The 21,381-nt window shown below is 43.2% G+C and overlaps 1 protein-coding gene across 3 annotated transcripts in view; it reads left to right on the plus strand.

Annotated features, from left to right (window-relative positions):
* ENTPD1 (ectonucleoside triphosphate diphosphohydrolase 1) overlaps positions 1-21,381 on the plus strand; it is a 130,133-nt gene that overhangs the window by 82,618 nt on the left and 26,134 nt on the right. For 2 of the 3 annotated variants that reach the window (XM_058672078.1, XM_004580020.3), the window contains exon 2: positions 9,106-9,233. In XM_058672078.1, the coding sequence (XP_058528061.1) occupies positions 9,168-9,233 (66 nt within the window). In that variant the 5' untranslated portion in view covers positions 9,106-9,167. Of the gene's footprint in view, positions 1-3,374; positions 3,578-9,105; positions 9,234-21,381 lie in introns of those variants that run through there. The other variant, XM_058672077.1, reaches the window with a different exon arrangement.

A 21,381-nucleotide genomic window follows, 5' to 3' on the forward strand; every position in this document is an offset into this window, starting at 1 on the left:
GCAGCACATCAGAGAAGAGCCCACAGTTTCCCTATTTAACCCACTCTGCCCCAGGTCTTGCACTCTCCAAGTGGTTCTGGAGTCTAATTCAACAGGACTTGCCCCTAGTCCCAGTCTTTGTCAGCTATGCTGTGGCAAAGCACAACCAGCCTGCACTTACCCTAGTTCATGTCTGCATCAGTGGATACAGTTGATTAGCCCAGCCTGGCTCTCCCCCCACCCAGTTCACATGCAGGCCAACAGGTAATTTAACTGCTTGGCCTGGTCTGCCCCCAGTCACAGCTCTCATGCTTACCAGCAGAAGTAGTGGCCTAACAGGGAAGTCCCCACAGCTCCCCTACCAGGCTTGCACCCTTAACCTGGGTCTCATGTATGCTAATGGGTGCTATGGCCGAGTCTGGCACGGTCCATCTCTCACTGGCATATGCCAGCAGGTGCTGTACCAGGCCCGGCTCAGGCTGGGTTCCTGCTCATGTTGGTGGGTGCTGCCACCCAACCCGGCCCAGCCCCTAGTCCTGGCCCTAATGTGAACTGGCTGGCGATGTGGCCTGACCTGGCTGGTCCTGCACCCTGTCCTGGTTCTCAGATCTGCCAGTGGGTGTTATAAACTTGCCCAGCCTGGCCTGCCACCATACCTGACTCACATATATGCTAGTGGGTACAGTAACCTGGCCTGGTCTGAGCTGCTCCTTTTCTTGGTTCTTGTGTTCACCTTCAGGGACTGCATCCTGACAAAGGAGTCCCCAAGCTCCTCTATCTAGTCTCCTCTCAGTGGCAGATCTTGTGCATACCAGTGGGTCCTTGGCCCAGGCTGACTTGTCCACCTCCTGTCATGACAGGAACAGTGTCCTTGCCCAACTGGCCCACACTCATTCTGGTTCTTACCGTTGGCTGCTACAGCCCAGCCACACCTGGTCCATGCCCTGACACAGCTCTCATGTGGTTAGGTGGGAGCTAGACTTAACTCAGCCCATTCTACACCCACCCTGGCTCTCATGAGCACCAGTTGGTGCTGGAGTCTAGCCCAGTCTGGCACACCCAAGACCCAGTCCACATCCATGTCAAAGGACACTGAAGTCATGTCCAGCCCAGATCGCCACCCCCATTCCAGACTTTGCACTCACCAGTGGGAACCACAACCCAGCAGGAGCATCCCCTTAGCTCCCCAACCAGGCCTATTCCCAGCTACAGATGTTGTGCATGCCAGTGGTTGCTCTGACCCAGCTTGGCATAGCCCATCCCCCATCTTGGTCTTTGCCATCGTATGCTGCCTGGCCTGACCTGCCACATTCTTAGTCCAAACTCTCGCTGGCAGGTGCTGCGGCTTGGGTCTGTCCAGTCAGCTGCCATCCCTGATGCATGAAAACTGGTAGGTGTGATAGTCTAGCTTGGTATGACCCACACTCCAGACTGGTTCCTGCATATGCAAGTATGCTAACGTTGGCCAGGCCCTGCCTGGTCTGCCCCTCTCTAGAACCAAACCACACACTTACGATAGGTGGAGCTACCCTGCCCAGCCTAACATCCATGCCTGAATTACATGCTCACCAGTGGGAGCTGGAATTTCCCAAGTTCCCCCAACAGGCCCACTCTCAGATCCAGATCTCACACATGCCAGTAGATGCTAGACCCTTACCCAGCATAGTCTATCCCTCCTTCTTGGACTATGAAGTGGTGGATATTGCAGCCTGGCCCACCCCACACCCTGTTCTTGGGTGTGCCTGCAGGTGCTGTAGCCTGGTCCAGCCCAGCTTGTACCCAATCCAAGTACCCATGAGTGTTATAGGGTTCCATGCCTAGCTCAGTCTGCCACCACTCCTAGCTCTTTAGCAACTCAGCAGAAATTGCAGTTCCACATGGGTGGGCCCACCTACACCCCCACAGATTCTGCCCCCTGATCTGATTCTCTAGTGTTCTAGTTATTTTCAAGGCCCAGCCTATCATTTCCCCTGTTTTGATTTTCACTGGTGGGTACTGTAATCTAGCCTTGCCAGGTACTCCACCAGACCTAGATTTAGTGTTTGCCAGTGAGAGGTATTTGGCAGTGGTCAATGCTAACTACTCCAGCTCATGTCTCTCATATGGTCTGGTGCTTTGGTCTGACCCTTAAAGGTTCTCCCCTTCCCCCCTACAAACCACTCTGACTCAATCTCCTTGTTTAACTGCAAGTACAGTTGCCTTTCTGGTGGAAGTCTCCCAGTAGACACTAGTCACCTGCAACATACTCCCTCACCAGTACTTCTTCCCAAACATCTCCTCACCCCCTTCCCTGGCAATCTGCCCTTCCTCCTCTGCTATGGTAGCAGATGTCCTCTGCAGGCCCCAGTGGACTGCCATATCGTCTATGTGCATCTGAGTATGCCATCCTCTGCTCTGTCTAAGCCACTGAGCAGGCTCAGATCTGTAGGAACAGTAGCCTTGTCAATGCAAGTCCCTCAGAGGTCATTCCTCACCTGGATGTGAGCCCTCAGGTCCCTGCACACCCCCACCTGTGCCATCCCCCAGACTCCCTGTAAGTCCACACACCCAGGTGCCCATAGTGTTCTGCCAGGTGGCCCATGGACTTTGACACCATTGGTGCCTGGGCCACCTGACCAAAGCTCCGCCGGACTCCGCCTCCCCTGGGGCTGAGCAGCTTGGCTGGCTTTGTTCCCTTAACTCAATATCACGTTCACAGAGAGGCTCATCCTAATTTCCATACTGTTTTATAGTCCATGCTTTTCCATCTCCTTAGCGGTTGTAATTATTTAACATACTACCAGTTTAATTATTTATTCTGCTTATTGTCTTGTCCTCCAAAACAGAATATAATCACTGGAAAATGGTGTCATTTATTTGTTTGGTTGCATGCCATAGCCTGGAGCCTAGGAGGAGACTAGTGCAAAGTACAATGCATTCAATAAATAGTTATTGAATGACTAATAGAATAAAGCAGAAGATCCCCCTTCCAGTAACTCGAATTCCAAAATGGGAATGGCACAAAACATTAAGTATGTAGAGGTAGCACATTATGAGAAAACTAGTTGAATAACTCAGGTCTGAAGGTACAGAGAACTAGTTTCCTATAGAGCTTTCATTCCAAATAGAGTAGCTAAAAGACTTGGGAGAGAATCAAAGGAATGAAATTCCAAATGAAAGAAATATCACATTGAAAAGAATTTAGAACATATAAAATGAATTCATTCATTCAACAATGGATACAGCCATGAAAAAATCTGGAAAAAAAGTTTACTGAACTCAGGAAGCTTACATTCTAGTTACATTCTAGTGGTCATAATGTCAGGCATTCTAATCTTGAACACAGGCTGATTTGCTTGTTGGAGTGATGAGATGGGAAAGGCTTAAATTATAAGGATAGAAATGTCTAGGGACAAGACAAGCAGGAAGCTCCTGTGGATTCTTTATTAGGAGGAATCTTTGGAATATTAATTCTGGAAGATTTCTGCAGCCACAGGAAGGGTGGATTCTGAGAGGGAGGATTCACAAGGGCAGGAGTCACCAGGAAGAGCTCCTGGAGAAAGTCTGTTATGAGGTGGGAGTGGCTGTAGCAGAGCAGTAGATGCTACCATGGAAGAAGGTAGGTCTAAGGAGACTGGCTTGGAATGATTAAGAATTTTAAAGCCCTTGAGTGTGAGAACAACCTAAAGATGTTTCCCCAAGAACTCCCTGGGGGAGGAATGAGGTGACAGACATGGTGTGGAGACTAAGACCCTCAGAAGTTGGGGGACTGGCAAGATTTAGATTAGGACGTCAGTGCCCTGAACTTCAGGGATTGTTCCCACCACCAACTGGAAACAGCTTACATTTAGTCAGTTGTAATGGAGCCACAAAACAAAACTTAGGTTGTTTTTGTCTAAAATTTACCACATTAATACTCCAGATCTGTTTATTACTGGAGCCAAGTTTTAAGATACTATATTTTTAGTATCATGGAAAAGTGATTTCTCTGTGTAGCACAGTTTTTACTAAGGAAACAATTTTGATTCTAACTGAACATTAAGTTGGCTGCTTCTGTAAAAACAGAGAGAATCAGTTTTTTGTTTTTTTCCCATAGCTAGTTGAGTTGAAACCAGCCTGTGTTTTCTCAAATATGGGTTTCTTTTGGTTTTGTCTCTCTGTCATGGAAATAGTGAATTTGTTACCCTAGCTCTCTCACTTTAAGAAAAGCCTTCTCACTTGTCCTACAAATAAATAAATAAATAAAGGAAGGAAGAAAGAAAGAAAAGAAAAGAAAAGAGAATCTGGGAAAAAAAAGTACAATCTTGAATTCTCCAGGATAGTAAGCCAATTCAAAGGGGAAAAGATTATGAAACTTTGCCATTAGATATTTTTGGTAAAACCATTTTTTGAAATAAAAAAAATAACATCTCACAATGTGTGATAGAAACCACACTTCTGTTATTCACAAAACAAACTCTGGCCCTTTTAGGGGAAGGCAGTTAATGTGGAGTTTTTCATGGAGCTTGATTATAGCAAACACGGGATGAGAAAGAGTTCTGGGGAACCAGCAAGAGAGGCAGTTTGCTAAGAGGAACCTTCATAATCACATGTCGGGGATGTGGCACCCCATACTTCCACATCCAGCATTGATTTCAGGAACGAGATAGATATACCATAACGTAAGTGATCAGACTTTTGGAAGATACAGTATTTTAATTACTCTTCTCTGGGTATTCCAGTCACTTTTGTGAAAAACAGGCACAGCCATTATTTTCTTGCTAATAGAACTTTTAAAAATTATGTGTGAAAAATTTTATCATTAATTTTTTTATTTTTTATATTAAGTTTTTTTTCACAGATTGAGTATAGTATATTGGTGCAATTCTAAGAATTTAATGTTGTTCTCTCTCTCTCTTCCCTGCTCCTTTCCTCTCCCTTTCTTTTTTTTTCCTATTTCTTAGTTTTTGAGACAGCATATTTTAAATTTACATTACAGTAAGATTTAATGCTTCACTGAATAAAAAGTTTAACAAACAAAAAGTAAAAAAGAAACTAGTTTAGTGGGAATATATACAATGGGTATAAACAATAATTGAATGAAAAATGACCATGTCATCCATAAACAGTAAATTTTAAAGTAATTACAGATTATTAAGGCTATCATAACATAACATTTATACCTTTGTCAAACTAGTGGTTAAGAATGTATGGAACAGGGCCCGGCGGCTTGGCCTAGTGGCTAAAGTCCTCACCTTGAAAGCCCCGGGATCCCATATGGGCGTTGGTTCTAATCCTGGCAGCTCCACTTCCCATCAAGCTCCTGCTTGTGGCCTGGGAAAGCAGTCGAGGATGGCCCAAAGCATTGGGACACTGCACCCACGTGGGAGACCTGGAGGAGGTTCCAGGTTCCCGGCTTCGGATTGGCGCACATCGGCCCGTTGCGGCTCACTTGGGGAGTGAATCATTGGACAGAAGATCTTCCTCTCTGTCTCTCCTCCTCTGTGTATATCTGGCTGTAATAAAATGAATAAATCTTTAAAAAAAAAAAAGAATGTATGGAACATTTTTAGATTTTGTTAGCTTTACTTGAAAGGCAGATTTAAAGAGAGAGATGTAGAACTAGAGACATCTTTCATCTGCTGGGTCATTCCCCAAATGGCCTCAAATGGCTGAAGCTAGGCTGGTCTGAAGCCGGAATCCAGTAACTTCTTCCAGGTCTCCTACATGAGCACAGGGTCCCAAGGACTTGGGACATCTTCCAGTGCTTTCCCAGGCCACTAGCAGGGAGCTGGATTGGAAGGGGGAATAACTAGGACTTGAACTGGCACCCATGTTGGATACTGGCCCTGCAGACAGAAGCATAACTTGCTATAGCATGGCATGGGTACTAGGAAAATTCTAAACTTTTTTCTAACATAAATTCTTTCTTATACTTTTAAAATATATATTTATACAATTTTATTTATACATTTTTACAGATTTATTTATTTTTGCTAGACAGGCAGATCTACAGAGAGAAGGAGAGATAAAAAGAAGGATCGTTGGGCCCGGCGGCATGGCCTAGTGGCTAAAGTCCTCGCCTTGAACACCCCGGGATCCCATATGGGCACCGGTTCTAGTCCCGACAGCTCCACTTCCCATCCAGCTCCCTGCTTGTGGCCTGGGAAAGCAGTCGAGGACGGCCCAAAGCCTTGGGACCCTGCACCCATGCATGGGAGACCCAGAAGAGGTTCCTGGTTCCCAGCTTTGGATCAGCTCAGCATGGGCCGTTGCGGCTCACTTGGGGAGTGAATCATCGGACGGAAGATCTTCCTCTCTGTTTCTCCTCCTCTCTGTATATCCGACTTTGTAATAAAAAATAAATAAATCTTAAAAAAAAAAAAAAGAAAGATCCTCCACCCACTGGTTCACTCCCCAAATGGCCGCAGTAACTGGAGTTGAGCCAATCCAGGAGCCTGGAGCTTCTTTCAGGTCTTCCATGTGGGTGCAAAGTCCAAAGGCTTTGGGCCATCCTCGACTGTTTTCCAATGCCACAAGCAGGGAGCTGGATGGGAAATGTAGCAGCTAGGACATGAACTGGTTACCTTTATGGGATGCCTGTGCTTGAAGGCTGAGGATTAGCTTGTTGAGCCAATGCCCTGGCCCCCAAATGTTTTTATGTATTTGAAAGAGAGAGAAACACAAAGTCACAGATTTCCAGTCAACTAATTCACTCCCCAAATGCATGTAACAGTTGGGGCTGGGTCAGATGAAATGAAGAGACAGGGACTCAATGACTTGAGTGATAACTTGCTACCTCCCCGATTACGGATTAGCGGGCAGATGGAGCTACAATCAACCCAGAATCTCTGATATGGACGAGGGGATCCATACTGAAAACTTGACTGCTGCACTAAATGTCACTTATCATGTCTTTAATAAAAAAAAGAAAATGAGGAAAGATTTGAATGCATTCTGGTAATGTGGATATTGTAAAAGCTCAGCAAGTGCAGGAAAATGTAATCTGACTGGTAATGTTGGATATTCTCATTAGGAAAGGAAGAAATAATTGCAGTCACATCAAGCCAGTCCCTGCCTCATGACTTTTGCAGCTTCTCTTTTCTTTTCTGGAATATTTTTACTCCTTCTCATAGCTGGTATATTCTCATTGCTGATGAGGTATACCAACCCAAAAGTCATCTTCTGAGATTTTCTTGACTCTCAATGTAATCATTTCCGCCTACTGCAAATTTTACTGCAAGTTCCTTTATCATGTTCTTAGCTTAAATTTCTTCTTGGTGCTTACCATGACCTGAAGCCTGTTTATGTAGTTCTTTGCTGGCATATCTGTTTTCTTACCTAAGTTGTCATCTACAAAGAGAATGGATGCTGTTGATCTTTTTCATCACAGTAACCTGGTTGCTAAGAATTGATCTGAAAGGAAATGAGATTGTAGAACTCATATTTATGTAAACAACAGAACTAAATAGGCAGACCTTTTTGAATGGCTTCAGTAAGTAATATAATTTGAAATGATTTTATAGTGGAAATTGCCACAATGTGCTGTCCTTGGGTACTGTGGCCTCTTAGAGCTGTGTTTGTCAACATCAACGTTTTGGGAACTCTTCTTTATTATGTTATTCCATCTTTCTCCCAAGCCTATTAGAATGTAGGGAAGTTGAGAAAAACAGATTTATCGAGGAAAATTCTGTGGAAAGGAAAAAATTTTCCTATTTATCTCCTTTGTAGGATCTATTTGTTGTGATCTATTAAAGTAACATTTGTCTTTTATATAATTCTGATACTGGAATGTTGAAAAATTATTTGAGAGGAGGAGGAAGAAAAGGAGGAGAAAGTGAGAAAGAAGGAGGGAAAGGGGGAGAAACAAAGAAGGAAAGAAGGAGAAAGAAAGGAAATGAAGGAAGAGCAAAGATACTTCCATGCCCTGGTCCACTCTCCAGATGCCTGCTGTGCCTGCAGCTGGAGCTGGGAGCCGAGAGCTGGCAACACAAGCCAGATCTTCCTGGGTGACAGGAATCCAACTACTTGTACCATCACTGCTGCCGCCAAGGGTCTGTGCTGGTGGGAAGCTGCAGTCAGGAGTCAGAACCTGAACATGAACCTGAACCCAGGTCTTCTGAGATAGGGGCATATTAACTGCTAGGCTAACTACCCGGTTCCCTGCTGGAGCTTTGTTATGTCCCACGACAGGGTGAAACTAACAACAGAATGGATAAGATAATGTGAATGATGACTTGAAATGCTCAAAACTTTTTTAAACGTTCAAAAACACATCTGGACTGTTACCAATTGCTTACCAAAGAAGTGTGGTTTAAATGTAAATTGCATGTTAAATCTGGAAATGTCATGACTAGTGTGATTGGATTTTTGATGATACGTTCTTAATACTTTTTAAAAACATCTTAAACATTTTGTGGTAAATTTAAGAATGAGGAGGTTTACCCTTGTTTGTTGTTTTGTTTACTTGTACTGCTATGGGGTGCAGCCAGTGAGCCAGTGACAGGCACTAGTAGGCAGGCTAGATGAGTTAATGGAAGGTTAAGTAAGTGTATGGAAATGGGCCTCAGAAGCTCTGGGTGCTCTCTGCCTTCTTCCATTCAAGTTTAAATAAATCCACCTCAGGGGAAGCCCTCAGTGGCTCCAACCTCGCCCTTGAGTCTTCTGTCATTTAAGTTAATTACAAGTTTTGTACTGCATGCTCAAACTTTGTACTGTGTGCCTCTCAAATTAATTGAAAAATGCTTAAAAGCCCCTGACTTCTACCACTTAGTGCAGTGGTTTGGAGTGCAGCAGGAGCTACTGTCACCAAGCTTCGGCAATAAAGACTCCTCTTGTGTCCAGTGTGATCTCTCTGCAACAATATTGATAAATCTGGATGATTTATAAACAAACTCCCAACTTGAGACTCTTTCCCTTCGTCCTTCCATACTGATCACTGACCTAGTTTTGCCCACTATTCTTGCCATAGCCACCAATTCACTTTGAACACAATGAAAATATATCTTTTTGTTTGAATTATTTACCAATTACTTTTCAAGTAATTCCTGGACAGCGATGGGCTATTATTTGTTTCTAATGTCTCCAGACAGCCATCACAAAGCCACACAGAAAGGGGAGGGAAATGAGTGTTGACTTGTGTTGATATTTTCTTTTTCTTTGTTTTAGATTTTGAATTTAAGAGATTTTGTCGCAAAAATATCCTGGCCATCCTTGGCTTTTCCTCTATCATGGCTGTTGTAGCTTTGATTGCTGTGGGGATATCCCAGCACAAACCTTTGCCAGAAAATGCTAAGGTAGGTCAAATCCGTGTGTGTGTGTGTGTGTGTGTGTGTGTGTGTGTGTACTGTGTGTTAGGGAAAATAAGAATGTATGCGAGGAAGTCTTCTTGCACTTGAAGATGATGAGCTGTGAGCTTCAATATAAGGATGTAGAAGCTGGGTCTCTGAGCCTTTTGCCACCTACCCAAATCAGTTGCTGTACAGCAGAGGCGTGGGTATTACATAGGCATCCTTTTGTTGCATCAAGTTCAACCCAGTGGAGTTATGCACAGCAGCCCCTTTGTCAAATCAGAAAACTGATGCTAGCTCATTGCCAATGATCTCTTGCCTTCTAAAGTTAAGTGATGTTGGTTCTCCTGGCAAAACTTCACTCGCAGTTGAAGCCCCATGATTCTGCTCTTTGTTTACCAGCTCTGAAAGTACATGGTTGCCTTTTGATTTGACCTTTTAGCATGTAGATCAGAATTGCATCACTGGAAAGAGAGAGACTGCCTAGGAGGCAAAATCCATGACAGATTGGAGCTCTGTGTTTCCAATGAATATTTGTGGTCATGGATGCCCTTCTCTTGTTCACAGTGGTTTTCTTCAAGTCTGTTGTGCTTCTATTGTTATGGCTTGGCAAAATGAAACAAGATCTTTGACATTCTTTAAATAAAAGCTATGAGTATTTGATGGTAATGTCACCAAAATATTTTGCACAAAGATAATTTCAATGTATAAAAACGAGTCATTTGTTGAAGTTATTCCTTATTTTTAGTAAGATTCTTGACATCCTGTTGTTTTAGGAGTGACAGATTTTAGGAACTTGTTTCCTGGTGACAGGTGTAAGCTGCGCTGTTCAACTTGGTGGCTACTATGAAGACCTTTCAATTTATGCTAATTAAAACCAAACTAAAAATTTTTAGTTGTACATAGCTGTGTTTTAAGAACTCAACAGCCATTGTAGCTAATAGCTGCTATATTGGACAGTACAAATATATAACATTCATATCACTGCAGAAAGATTTGTTGGAAATTGCTACTTTAGAGGATTCTCTAAGAAAACAGCTCTAAAATAATTTAAAACTAGGCTTAATGAATGTGATAACCATTTTGTAAAATCTGGGAAGGAACAAAAGAATGAGACTTTCCAAAAATATTTACTTATTTGAAAGGCCAACTGGTAAGACAGAGAGAAAGAAGATAAAGAGAGATCTTCCATCTGATGTTTCATTTTTCAAATGCCAGCAACATCTAGGGTTAGGCCAGCTTGGAACCAGGAGTCAGGAACTTTAACTTGGTCTTCCTTGCAGGTGGCAGGAACCCAAGTACTTGCATCGTCCTCTGCTGCCTCCTACATGCATTAGGACGAAATTGGTTCAGGAGTAAACAGCACTCAAACCAGGCACTCTAACATGGAATACAGCTGAGTTCTAAATAGTGGTTTAATCACTGCTTCACAACACTCACCCTAACACTTTTTCTTGTGTAAACTGTAACTTAGTACCAGGATTATCAAACTTCCTGAGTAATTTGTTGGAATATATGTATAGTTGTCCTTGATTCCCACAGGGAATTGGTTCCAGAAAATATCCTGTAGATACCAAAATGTTGGGCCTGGCATGATGACTCAGTGCCTAAATCCTTACCTTGCACATGCTGGGATCCCATATGGTTGCCAGTTTGTGTCCTAGCTGCTCCATTTCCCATCCAGATCCCTGCTTGTGGCCTGGGAAAGCAGTGGAGGATGGCCCAAAGCCTTGGGACCCTGCATCCACATGGGAGACCCAGAAGAGGCTCTGGGTTCCTGGCTTCAGACTGGCTCAGCTCTAGCCATTGTGGCCACTTGGGAAGTGAACCAGTGAATGGAAGATTTTTCTTTCTGTATCCCCACTCTGTAGATCTGCCTTTCCAATAAAATTAAATAAATTTTAAAAGATAACAAAATGTTATAAAAAGTTAAACAGTGTTTTAATATAATTCCATGCATGTCTTCTCATATACTTCAGGCTATCTCTAGATTATAATATCCGGTACAATGTAAGTGGCATGTCCATAGTATTCTACATTGTTTAGGGAATAATGACAAGAAAAAGAATGTACATGTTGAGTACAATATAGAGGGTTTGGGGCTGGGGTGGTAGTATAACATGCTAATCTTCTGGCTGCAAGCAGTGGCATTCCATTTAGACATCAATCCCTGTCCGAGCTACTCCACTGCCCAGTAGATGTATTATGCAGGCTCAGCCATGTCTTAAATCTCCCAACAGCCACATTAAAAAAAGTAGAAGGAAAGAAGCTAAATTAATTTTAATACTTTTTGTAACATGCATCTGGAATATTACTTCAATGCTTCACCCAAGTAAATTATTAATGAGATATTACAATCTTTTTTCCATACTGACTTCAGATTCCAGTATAATTCTGAGCTAATAGCATGTTTCAGTTAGACTTGTCACATGCTTGGCAGCTGGTTATTGGCTACTCTTATTAGCACACATCTGTTCAAGGCTTTGTCTCTGATGCCCTGAAGCTTTAGCAAGGAATGAGGTCATCTAGGAGGGGAACTTCTTTCTGACAAGACTAGAGGGTCCAAAGTGAGTCATGATGAATTCTGTCATCTAAAGATTTGGACAGTGAAGGAATGTGTCACAAAGTGTAAAGATAAGATAATATTTTATAGCCTGTGAGTAATAAATATAAATAATTTCCACATATATTTTTGCTGTTTTTTCCCAAGAATGCTGTGAGGAATGAAAGGTTACTCCTGTTTTATAGATAACAAGAGTCTTAGGGGTTCTCTTATTCCAGGTGAAGATGGCGCTAAGACTAAAACTTGAGTTTTCTGATCAAAAAGCTAATAATATTTTTTTTTCCTATTTGTCTTATTGAGTTTTTACAAACAACACATGCTGCTAACAGTAAATACATGCAGGATGTTTATTTTGGGAAGTGATCCCAAGGAAACAGAAGGAGGGAAAAGCCACCCAAAGAGCTAGTCAGGATCAAATTACTACATTGGGCGACTGAGACTTAATTTGGTGGTGCCCTTCTGAAGAGCTATGGAAAATTAACTTCAGGACTGTTTCCCTGAGGGTTTACCCCCTGGTTCGCATTCATTGTTGGTCAAGGAATGCCCCTTTCAGAGATAAATGTCTCTGGCACTTGCAGGTTTGTGCATATGTCAGAAGGGTTATGTCAGTACCACATATGGCCTACTAGGAAACAGGACCGAAACTCCTGGGCTAAAATAGAGACGAGACTGCTGGGATGAAAGTAAAAGCTGTCCAGGAAAATGTGAAGTGGCCACAGGAGGTATCCAAAGTATCATTGTACCTATAGCTTTTTTTTTTTTTTTAAGATTTATTTATTTTATTACAAAGTCAGATATACAGAGAGGAGGAGAGACAGAGAGGAAGATCTTCCGTCTGATGAGTCACTCCCCAAGTGAGCCGCAACGGGCCGATGCTGCGCCGATCTGAAGCTGGGAACCTGGAACCTCTTCTGGGTCTCCCACGCGGGTGCAGTGTCCCAATGCATTGGGCTGTCCTCAACTGCTTTCCCAGGCCACAAGCAGGGAGCTGGATGGGAAGTGGAGCTGCCGGGATTAGAACCGGCGCCCATATGGGATCCCGGGGCGTTCAAGGCGAGGACTTTAGCCGCTAGGCCACACCGCCGGGCCCACCTATAGCTTTTTGTAGAAGAGAGAGAGAGAGAGAGAGAGAGAGAGAGAGAGAGAGAGAGGAGAGGGAGAGAGAGAGAGAGAGAGAGAGAGAGAGAGAGAAAATGAATGAATTATGAAAGTCTGGAAAACACAGTCACCTTATCTGATCACATGAAGAATTCAGACCTGGCCTCGAAGCCAGGTCTTAAGGAACAGAAGAACTTGGCTGCAAGGCCTGGTAGGACACATTCCAAACAAAAGCTACTCTGTGTGTCAGACAGTGGCAGTTTGGAATTGCAAGTGGTCTTTGGGAAATCAGCAGCTGTGGATATGGCTGTAATGTTTACCATGAAGGCTGGAAAGAATGGTAGGGAGAGCAGCTCAAAGTCTGAGCACGGTGTGCCCGGCTCAAAAGTGGGCATTCATTCAGCTATCACAGTGCTCATATTTCCAAGGCACATAGGGAGTTTCTAAAAACTACTAATGTCTTGGGGCAGATATGGTGGTACATAGGCTAGGCCTTCCCATATGGGCACTGGTTCATGCCCCAGCTGCTTCACTTCTGATCTGGCCCCCTGTTTATTGCTTCAGAAAGCAGCAGAGGATAGCTCAAGTGCTTGCACCCCTTCACCCATGTAGGAGACCAGAAAGAAGTTCTTGGCTCCCAGGTTTGGCTGAGGTCAGGTGTGGTCATTGCAGCCAGATGGGGAGTGGACCAACAGCTGGAAAATTGTCTGTCGCTCCTTCTCTTTGCAAATCTGCCTTCAGGTAAAAATAACCCTTAAAAAAGTACTAATGTCTAGATAACATCCAAGGTCAGGACCCAGCATGGTAGCCTAGTGGTTGAAGTCCTCTCCTAGCAAGCATTGGGATCCCAATAGGTGCCGGTTCTAATCCCAGCAGCTCCACTTCCCATCCAGATCCCTGCTTGTGGCCTGGGAAAGCAGTCAAGGATGGCCCAAAGCCTTGGGACCCTGCACCAATGGGAGACCCAGAAGAGGCTCCAAGCTCCTGGCTTCAGATTGGTTCAGCTATTGCCATTGCAGCTACCTGGGGAGTAAATCAATGGAAAGAAGATCGTCCTCTCTGTCTCTCCTCCTCTTTGTGTATCTAACCTTCTAGTAAAAATAAAAAATAAATCTTTGATTAAAAAAAGCTACCCATTTAAAAAAAAAATACAAGGTCAACTAGTTCATTCTGGGGATGAGGGTAAAACCCAGACATAGGTGTGGTTCTAGTGAGTATTCATGATTGAAAACTATCGCTTTGAAGGATGCCAAACAGGGAGATGATACAAGTTTGTGCTGCTAAGATTGCCCTTGGCTGGAGAGTAGTAGAGGAAGGGTGACCAACTAAGATGATCCTGCTGGGCACAGGCAAGGCACAGGAGACCAGAATTAAAGCACTGTCAGGGAGTGAGTGAAGCACAATTTGAAAATCACTTGGGTTGACCAGATTTTTCAAGAACATTTTAATATCAAGGTGGGACACCCTGGAACTGCAATGGCAACAGAAAGCTTCTTTTCCAAGATGGTGCTAGCCCCAAGTCTCTGCTGGCACAACTTCAAAGACTTATCTGTCCCTCTGCCCACTGAACCATTATCCTTGTCCTCAAGTAGGGAAATGATCCTGGCCACCCTAGAGCACCATGAGCCATGGACTCACAATACCAGGGACTAAACCCCAGCCCTATTCTTGTCATCACACAATTTATCTGTTTCTCAGTTTCTCTGCTCATAATAAACTGTCAGTTGTGAGAATTAATTGAGATAAATAAAGCAACTACAAATGTGATTGTAGATCAGAAGCCTTGACCAACAATGCAAACTCAATGAGTGATAGCTTCTGCTTTTCCCCTGCCCCAGTGGGAAATTCACATTCACCTGACTTGCCCTCTTCTCATCCAGTTCAGGTCAGTATCAATGCTAATGATCTAGTCTTGTCATCTTATTGCTTGGCTCACTGCTTACTCATGTGTTTCCTTGTCTCAACTCATGCTGAGAACAGGGACTGAGTTCCACCGGTCTTTGCATGTATTTGATTCATCCACTACATTTATTCATTTGATAGTGATTAAGCACTTGCTTTATTTTGAGCCCAGAGGATATAGCAGTGATCAATATTTGTAAAGCCCACACTTTTTATTATTATTATTTATTACACACACACACATAGAGTTCTTTTATTCTGATTCACTTCCCAGATACCTGCAATGGTGCAATGGTTAGGACTGGCCAAGGTCAGAATCAGGAGGCAGGAATACAAACCAGGTCTCTCACATGAATGTCAGGGACGCATTCACTTGCCAACCACCACTGTCTCCCAGAGCTTGCATTAACAGGGGCCAGAGCCAGGAATCAAATCAAAGCACTCAGATGTGGGATGTGCACATTTAACCACCAAGTTAAATGCTTGTTTGCCAAGTCCAATCTTGATTGAGCTTGTATACTCTAGTGAGGGAAATCATCATTAATCAGATAATCACAAAATAAAGGTTAAATAGCAACCAGAACAGCATCTGATTTGGATAGAAGCTTCAGAGATGTTTGTTGACTCAGTGAGTAGAATGAACATCTTGAACAAATAAAACTGCTTCCTTCTTACATGTGAAGAGCATAGGACCAGCATGATAGCAGGGCTTGTTAGTGTGGGAGACAGATTTCTGCATCAGCATCCTCTTGAGATCCTGGTTCCCATTTTTACTCTTAGATCCTGCAAGATGCTGGGCCAAGGAACTCTTATTCATAACACACAGCCTCTTATTCTCATGCTACAGAAACCTGTGAACCATTGCCTTTAGATACTGCACAGGCAATGGCTACATTTAAAAAGATAGGAGTAAACGACTGCAGAGTCACTCATTGTACATAAATCTTTCTTGAAAAAGTGTCTTAATGCCTTGTGGTCTTCGTGGTTTGCTACTTCCTGAATATAGGCATGTAGTAAGTTGTCATATTTGTTTTATCATGAACATTTCATATTGAAGCTGCTTCATACGAGCAATGGACTGACCCAAAAGTAAACCATGAGCATTGGACTGATCCAGTACTAAAACACAGGTCATTAAAGGCTTGACCTTTCCATGGAACTTGGGCTCAAGGACTTGGCTGCTTTGATTTCAATCTCACATCTGTTATTTTCCAGCTGATACTTGAGGAAGGTACATTTCTCTCTCTGTTGCAGTTTCCTTATCTATAGAATTGAGATAGTAGCAATGTGGAAGGTGGTCCTGAGGATTAAATGGAATAATATAAAGGGTCACTGCTCAGAGTGCCCAGCACATTAAAAGTCCTTAGTGGAGGCCAGATGTCAACACACTTTACTGAAGATATTTTCTAGGGAGTACTCTCTGCTTTTAAACTTGTTATGGCCACTGAGCTGGCACTTCGCAGATTTTCCAACTATTGCTAAAGAATAATGACTTTTCCCCTTGCATCTGATTTTTCAAAATGAGTTTGAGTGCTCTTCTTAGATAAAATGAAAATATTAATGTTTAATGGAGGATTTGGAAGAATATTCTCTATTCTTTAATTGCAAATACTCTCAGAAATATCTGCATTATCTTTTTTTTCTTTTTTTTTATTATTAGTTATTTTGCATTATGTGACAGTTTCATAGGCTCTGGGTGCATTATCTTTACTGGACTTAATGTCTGATTAAAGAAAAAACAAGAACACAAGGAAAATAGTAATAATTGTACAATAGTGTGAATGTATTTAATATTGCAGAACTGTATGCTTAAAAATAGCTAAAATAGGAAATTTTATGCAAAAGCAGGCCATAAACAGTGGTTGGCATTAATGAGCCAGTAAAGCCAACTACAGAATAAAAAGGAAAAGATGATCTCTCAATGTTTACGACAACTCTGAAGCCAACCTGATTTGTTTATACAATATTAAAGTCATGTTCGAAAGGGTACGTTTTGTTTATAAACCCAGGTCCACTGAGACAGGCTGTTGGGGTTCCTGTTGAAATTACCATTAAAGCTACAAGAACCTTCAAGAAAGTATCTGTATAACCGTATGTCTGAAGGGGCCATTGGGAACCAGTAACATAGTTGTTGTCTTGGCTTATTGGTGTTTTAGTTAGTTTGAGCTGCTCTAACAGGATACCATCAACTAGGAAATTTATGAGAAGAAATTTATGTTCTCATGGGTCTGGAGGTTGGGAATTCCAGGATCAAGATTCTGGCAAGTTTGGTGTCTAGTAAGGGCCTGGAATTCACTTTCAACATGGCACACTGACTACTGCACCCTATGAAAAGGAGGAATAGAGTTCCTTACATGATAAAGGAGCAGCAAATGGACAGATCACTCCACATTAAGGTGATAATCCATCCATAACTTAAATTCTTTCATTAGGCTTTACCTCTCACTACTGCTGCATGGGGGATTACACATCCAACATAAGAATTTTGCAGAAGAAAATACTCAAACCATAGCACCTGGCTTTTTAAGTATGGAGTTCTTCTTTTTCTTAAAGCTTTTTGTAGTTGTTATTGTTGTTGGAGAAGAAGATATACAGACAAAAGGAAAGACAGAGAGAAAGATCTTCTGTCTGCTGGTTCACTTCCCAAGTGGCCACAATGGCTGTAGCTGAGCTGATCTGAAGCCAGGAATCATGATCTTCCTCAAGGTGTTCCTCATGAGTGCACGGTCCTAAGGTCTTGGACCATCTTCTACTTCTTTCCCAGGTCACAAGCAGGGAGGTGGAAGGGAAGTGGAGCAACTGGGACATGAACTGGCACCCACATGGGATGCCGATGGATGCAAGGCGAGAATTTAGCCACCATCACGCCGAGCTCCAAGTGTGGAATTTTAAGTATATTGGAGTAAGCCAGCCTCTGTGGTACTACTCAATGTTAGACTGAATATTAACCTTGTTTTAGTATTGGAAGTTTTTTTGAGAACCATTCTGTCCTGATCTTCATTTATTCATTTGATTCAAGAATTATCTGTTCCTTCCTTGTGCCTAAACTTAGAGTAGGGTATTACCATAGCAGACAAAACAACTGCCCTCATGTGGATTTCTAATCTAATGTTTAAGAAAGATATCAATCAGATGGGCAAATATAAATATATAATTATACTGTGTACCTTTAGAGGGAAAGTGCCATTCTTTTTTTTTTAAAGATTTATTTATTTTTATTACAAAGTCAGATATACAGAGAGGAGGAGAGACAGAGAGGAAGATCTTCCATCCGATGATTCACTCCCCAAGTGACCACAACGGCCGGTGCTGTGCCGATCTGAAGCCGGGAACCAGGAACCTCTTCCAGGTCTCCCACGCAGATGCAGGGTCCCAATGCATTGGGCCGTCCTTGACTGCTTTCCCAGGCCACAGGCAGGGAGCTGGATGGGAAGTGGAGCTGCCGGGACTAGAACCGGCGCCCATATGGGATCCTGGGGCGTTCAAGGCGAGGACTTTAGCTGCTAGGCCACGCCGCTGGGCCTGAAAGTGCCATTCTTAATAAGAAAATAATACCTAACCTAAGGAGGTCAGAGAAGACTGGGATTGCAGGTGAAGAGCATTGTGGGCCAACACCCTGGACAGAAACCTTGTGGCAAGTATGATTTTGAGTGTTTTCTGAATGAGACTCCAAGGGAGCATTAGAAGTTCTACTTCCATGCAGCCAGGTAGCAGGCCATCTGCTGCTCTAGTTTAATCTCTGTGTATCTAAGGAAACTTAACCACAAGCCTGAAACTCGGTGCGATAGGATTATTGCCATCTTGATTATATGGGTCTTCCCAATCTCCAAATGGCTTCCAGTCTCAGTGAACTCAGGGTCTGTTACTAGTCACATTTCCAGGTCCACCAGGGCCCCTTCACTGGAGTTTCAATTAACCATCAATCATTTCTATTGTTCATCTTCAGACCACTGCTTCTGTCCATGCAGCATAGCTCACAAAAAACAGTTACGATCTTTAAAGAATATACTTAATCAAAAACTGGCTTAGAGGTTTCTGAGTTTTGTGATAACTGAATAGAAATGTCTGACATTCACCTAATTTTCCAAAAAAAAAAAAAACCCACCAAAGTGACAAATGGATAGCTGCAGTTTAAGATAAGTGACCAATGGAGAATGTTAAAACTCTGCACAGAGATGGAACACTGTAAGACACAGAGACCCGGAATGAAAGCATCAAAAAGGAACAAAGTACAGAGTCAGAGTCTCCCTGACTCTCCAGGTGAGGTCTGCTAGAGTCTTTACTGCATGGAAATGGTGAACAGGAGGTTTCCAGCAGGCTGCATCACCACGGACAGTCCTACTTAGCAGCTCCATTGGTTTGGAGTCTGGTGAGGATGGTGATGACTACAGCAGGTTACATGCATAGGAAGGATAACATGGTGACTGGGAAGCAGAAAAATGGGATGGACCTAAACTTAGCATTTATAGCAGCCCTCTCAGGAAAATCAGAGTAGTTTCCTATGGTATGCTCTCAATGCCTAGGCTCCACTTGCTAAAGATGTAGCTAGCCACTTCCCAGTACTGCCATCCTGGAAACCAAACCTTTACCATATGGGCCTTGAAGGTTGCATAAAATAAAGCACTAGCAAGGTAGTCTCACAAACCTCATGTGACCCAACAAAGCAACTGTGACCTCAGTATCCAAGCCAACATAATGCTTTGCACAATGGACAATTGGGTTAACAGACAAGGATAACTATCCTTGAGACCCAAAAGTCTGAGTGAATATTGCTTATGGCCTGGAGCCTGGGGTCTGGTGCCTGGGGCTTGGAACCAGCCTCTCTACCCCCTCTGCTTCCTACAGCTGGCTGCCCATGAGCCTGGGCCACTACTGGAACTGAGGACAAATACTGAACTCTTTGGCCACTGTGTGCTTCTTTGGCCACTGTTCATCAGTCTGCATCACCTCTGAGCTAAACTCTCTGGTCACCACTTTCCCCATGGCGAGCTGCCCATCGGCCCTGTCAGCACTGGGAATGAGGGCTGGTCTTGTACTCCTCAATACTGCCTCCCCTTGTAGGCACTTGTGGGCCAGCTGCTGGGATTGAGGGTATGCGCTACAGTACCCAGGAGCGGGCTCTCCCATGGCAGTTACAACTGTATGCCTACTTGTACAAAGGGTAGTGTTGTGCTCCCCTGCACCTGTCTCTTCACCATGTAGCCAACTGCTGGTTGGTCCATGCTACTGCTGGAACTAAGAGAAATACTATGAGTTCTCTTAGCATTTTTACCAGGATGATCTGTACACAGGTGAAATTGAAATGTTGAAGTCCACCACTACTGTTGATTTGGATTTCAGCATTTCATTTTTGTCAGTGTACAGATCATCCAAGCAAAACATCACTGAAAAAAAAAATCGGAGTTTAACTATTCTACAGACCAAATGGAGCTAACATACATTTATGAAACATCTCTCAGTAGCAGCAGAGTACATGCTCTTTTCCTCAGCACATGGAATATTCTCTAGCACAGACTATGTATTAAACCATAAGACAAGTCTTAACAACTTTAAAATGAAATTATATATCTTTGTGATCACAGCAGATAAAACCAAAATCAACAACAAAACCTTAGAAATAGTACAAATACATGGGAAAGTAAACAACAACATGTTGTTGAATGAACAATGGGTCACTGAAGAAACCAAAAGGGAATTACAAAACTCTCTTAAAACATGAAAATGGTAACACAACATCTGAAAAGTTGTGGGATTTGGCATGGGAGGCAGTAAATAGCCTGAACCATTATTTTCTGCTTCCCATGGCACATTGGCAGGAAGCTGGAGTCAGAAACAACTGGAAACAGAACTGAAACACTCCAGTATGGGATGCTGGTGTCACAGAGGTGTCTCAGCTGGTGTGCCAGATGCCTGTACGCCACAAAGATGTTTAAGGAGATGGACATAGTAACTATCCTGGTCACTACATGTTGCATACAGCTGTTGCATCAAATTGTCTCACTGTATGTGGCCCTACAAATATGGAACATTTAAATATTAATAAAAACTGACAGAACTATATACATATTAGAATCACAACTATATAAAATGTACTATAAAAAGCAGCATCTAGGGCTCAGTGTGGTAACCTAGTGGCTAAAGTCCTCACCTTGTACACGCTGGGATCCTATATTGGTTTTGGTTCTAATCCTGGTGGCCCCACTTCCCATCCAGCTCCCTGCTATGGCCTGGAAAAGCAGTCGAGGACAGCCCAAAGCCTTGGGACCCTGCACCCGTGCGGGAGACCTGGAAGAGGCTCTGGGCTCCTGGCTTCGGATCAGCACATTTCCAGCCAGTGCAGCCACTTGGGGAATGAAACAGTGGATGGAAGATCTCCCTCTCTGTCTCTCCTCCTCTTTGTATATCTGACTTTCCAATAAAAATAAATCTTTCTTTTTAAAAAAGCAGCATTTAAAAACACTGAGTAGCCACTTGGGTGACAGTCTGTGACCCGGCTACTCCATTTCCAACCCAGTTCCTTGATAATGTGCCTTCAGAGCAATGGAGCATGCATCCAAGTTGAGGACCTGGTGACAGCTCTGGAGAGTGAAC

Source organism: Ochotona princeps, chromosome 13 (assembly GCF_030435755.1).
Source record: "Ochotona princeps isolate mOchPri1 chromosome 13, mOchPri1.hap1, whole genome shotgun sequence".
Classification (NCBI taxonomy): Eukaryota; Metazoa; Chordata; class Mammalia; order Lagomorpha; family Ochotonidae; genus Ochotona; species Ochotona princeps.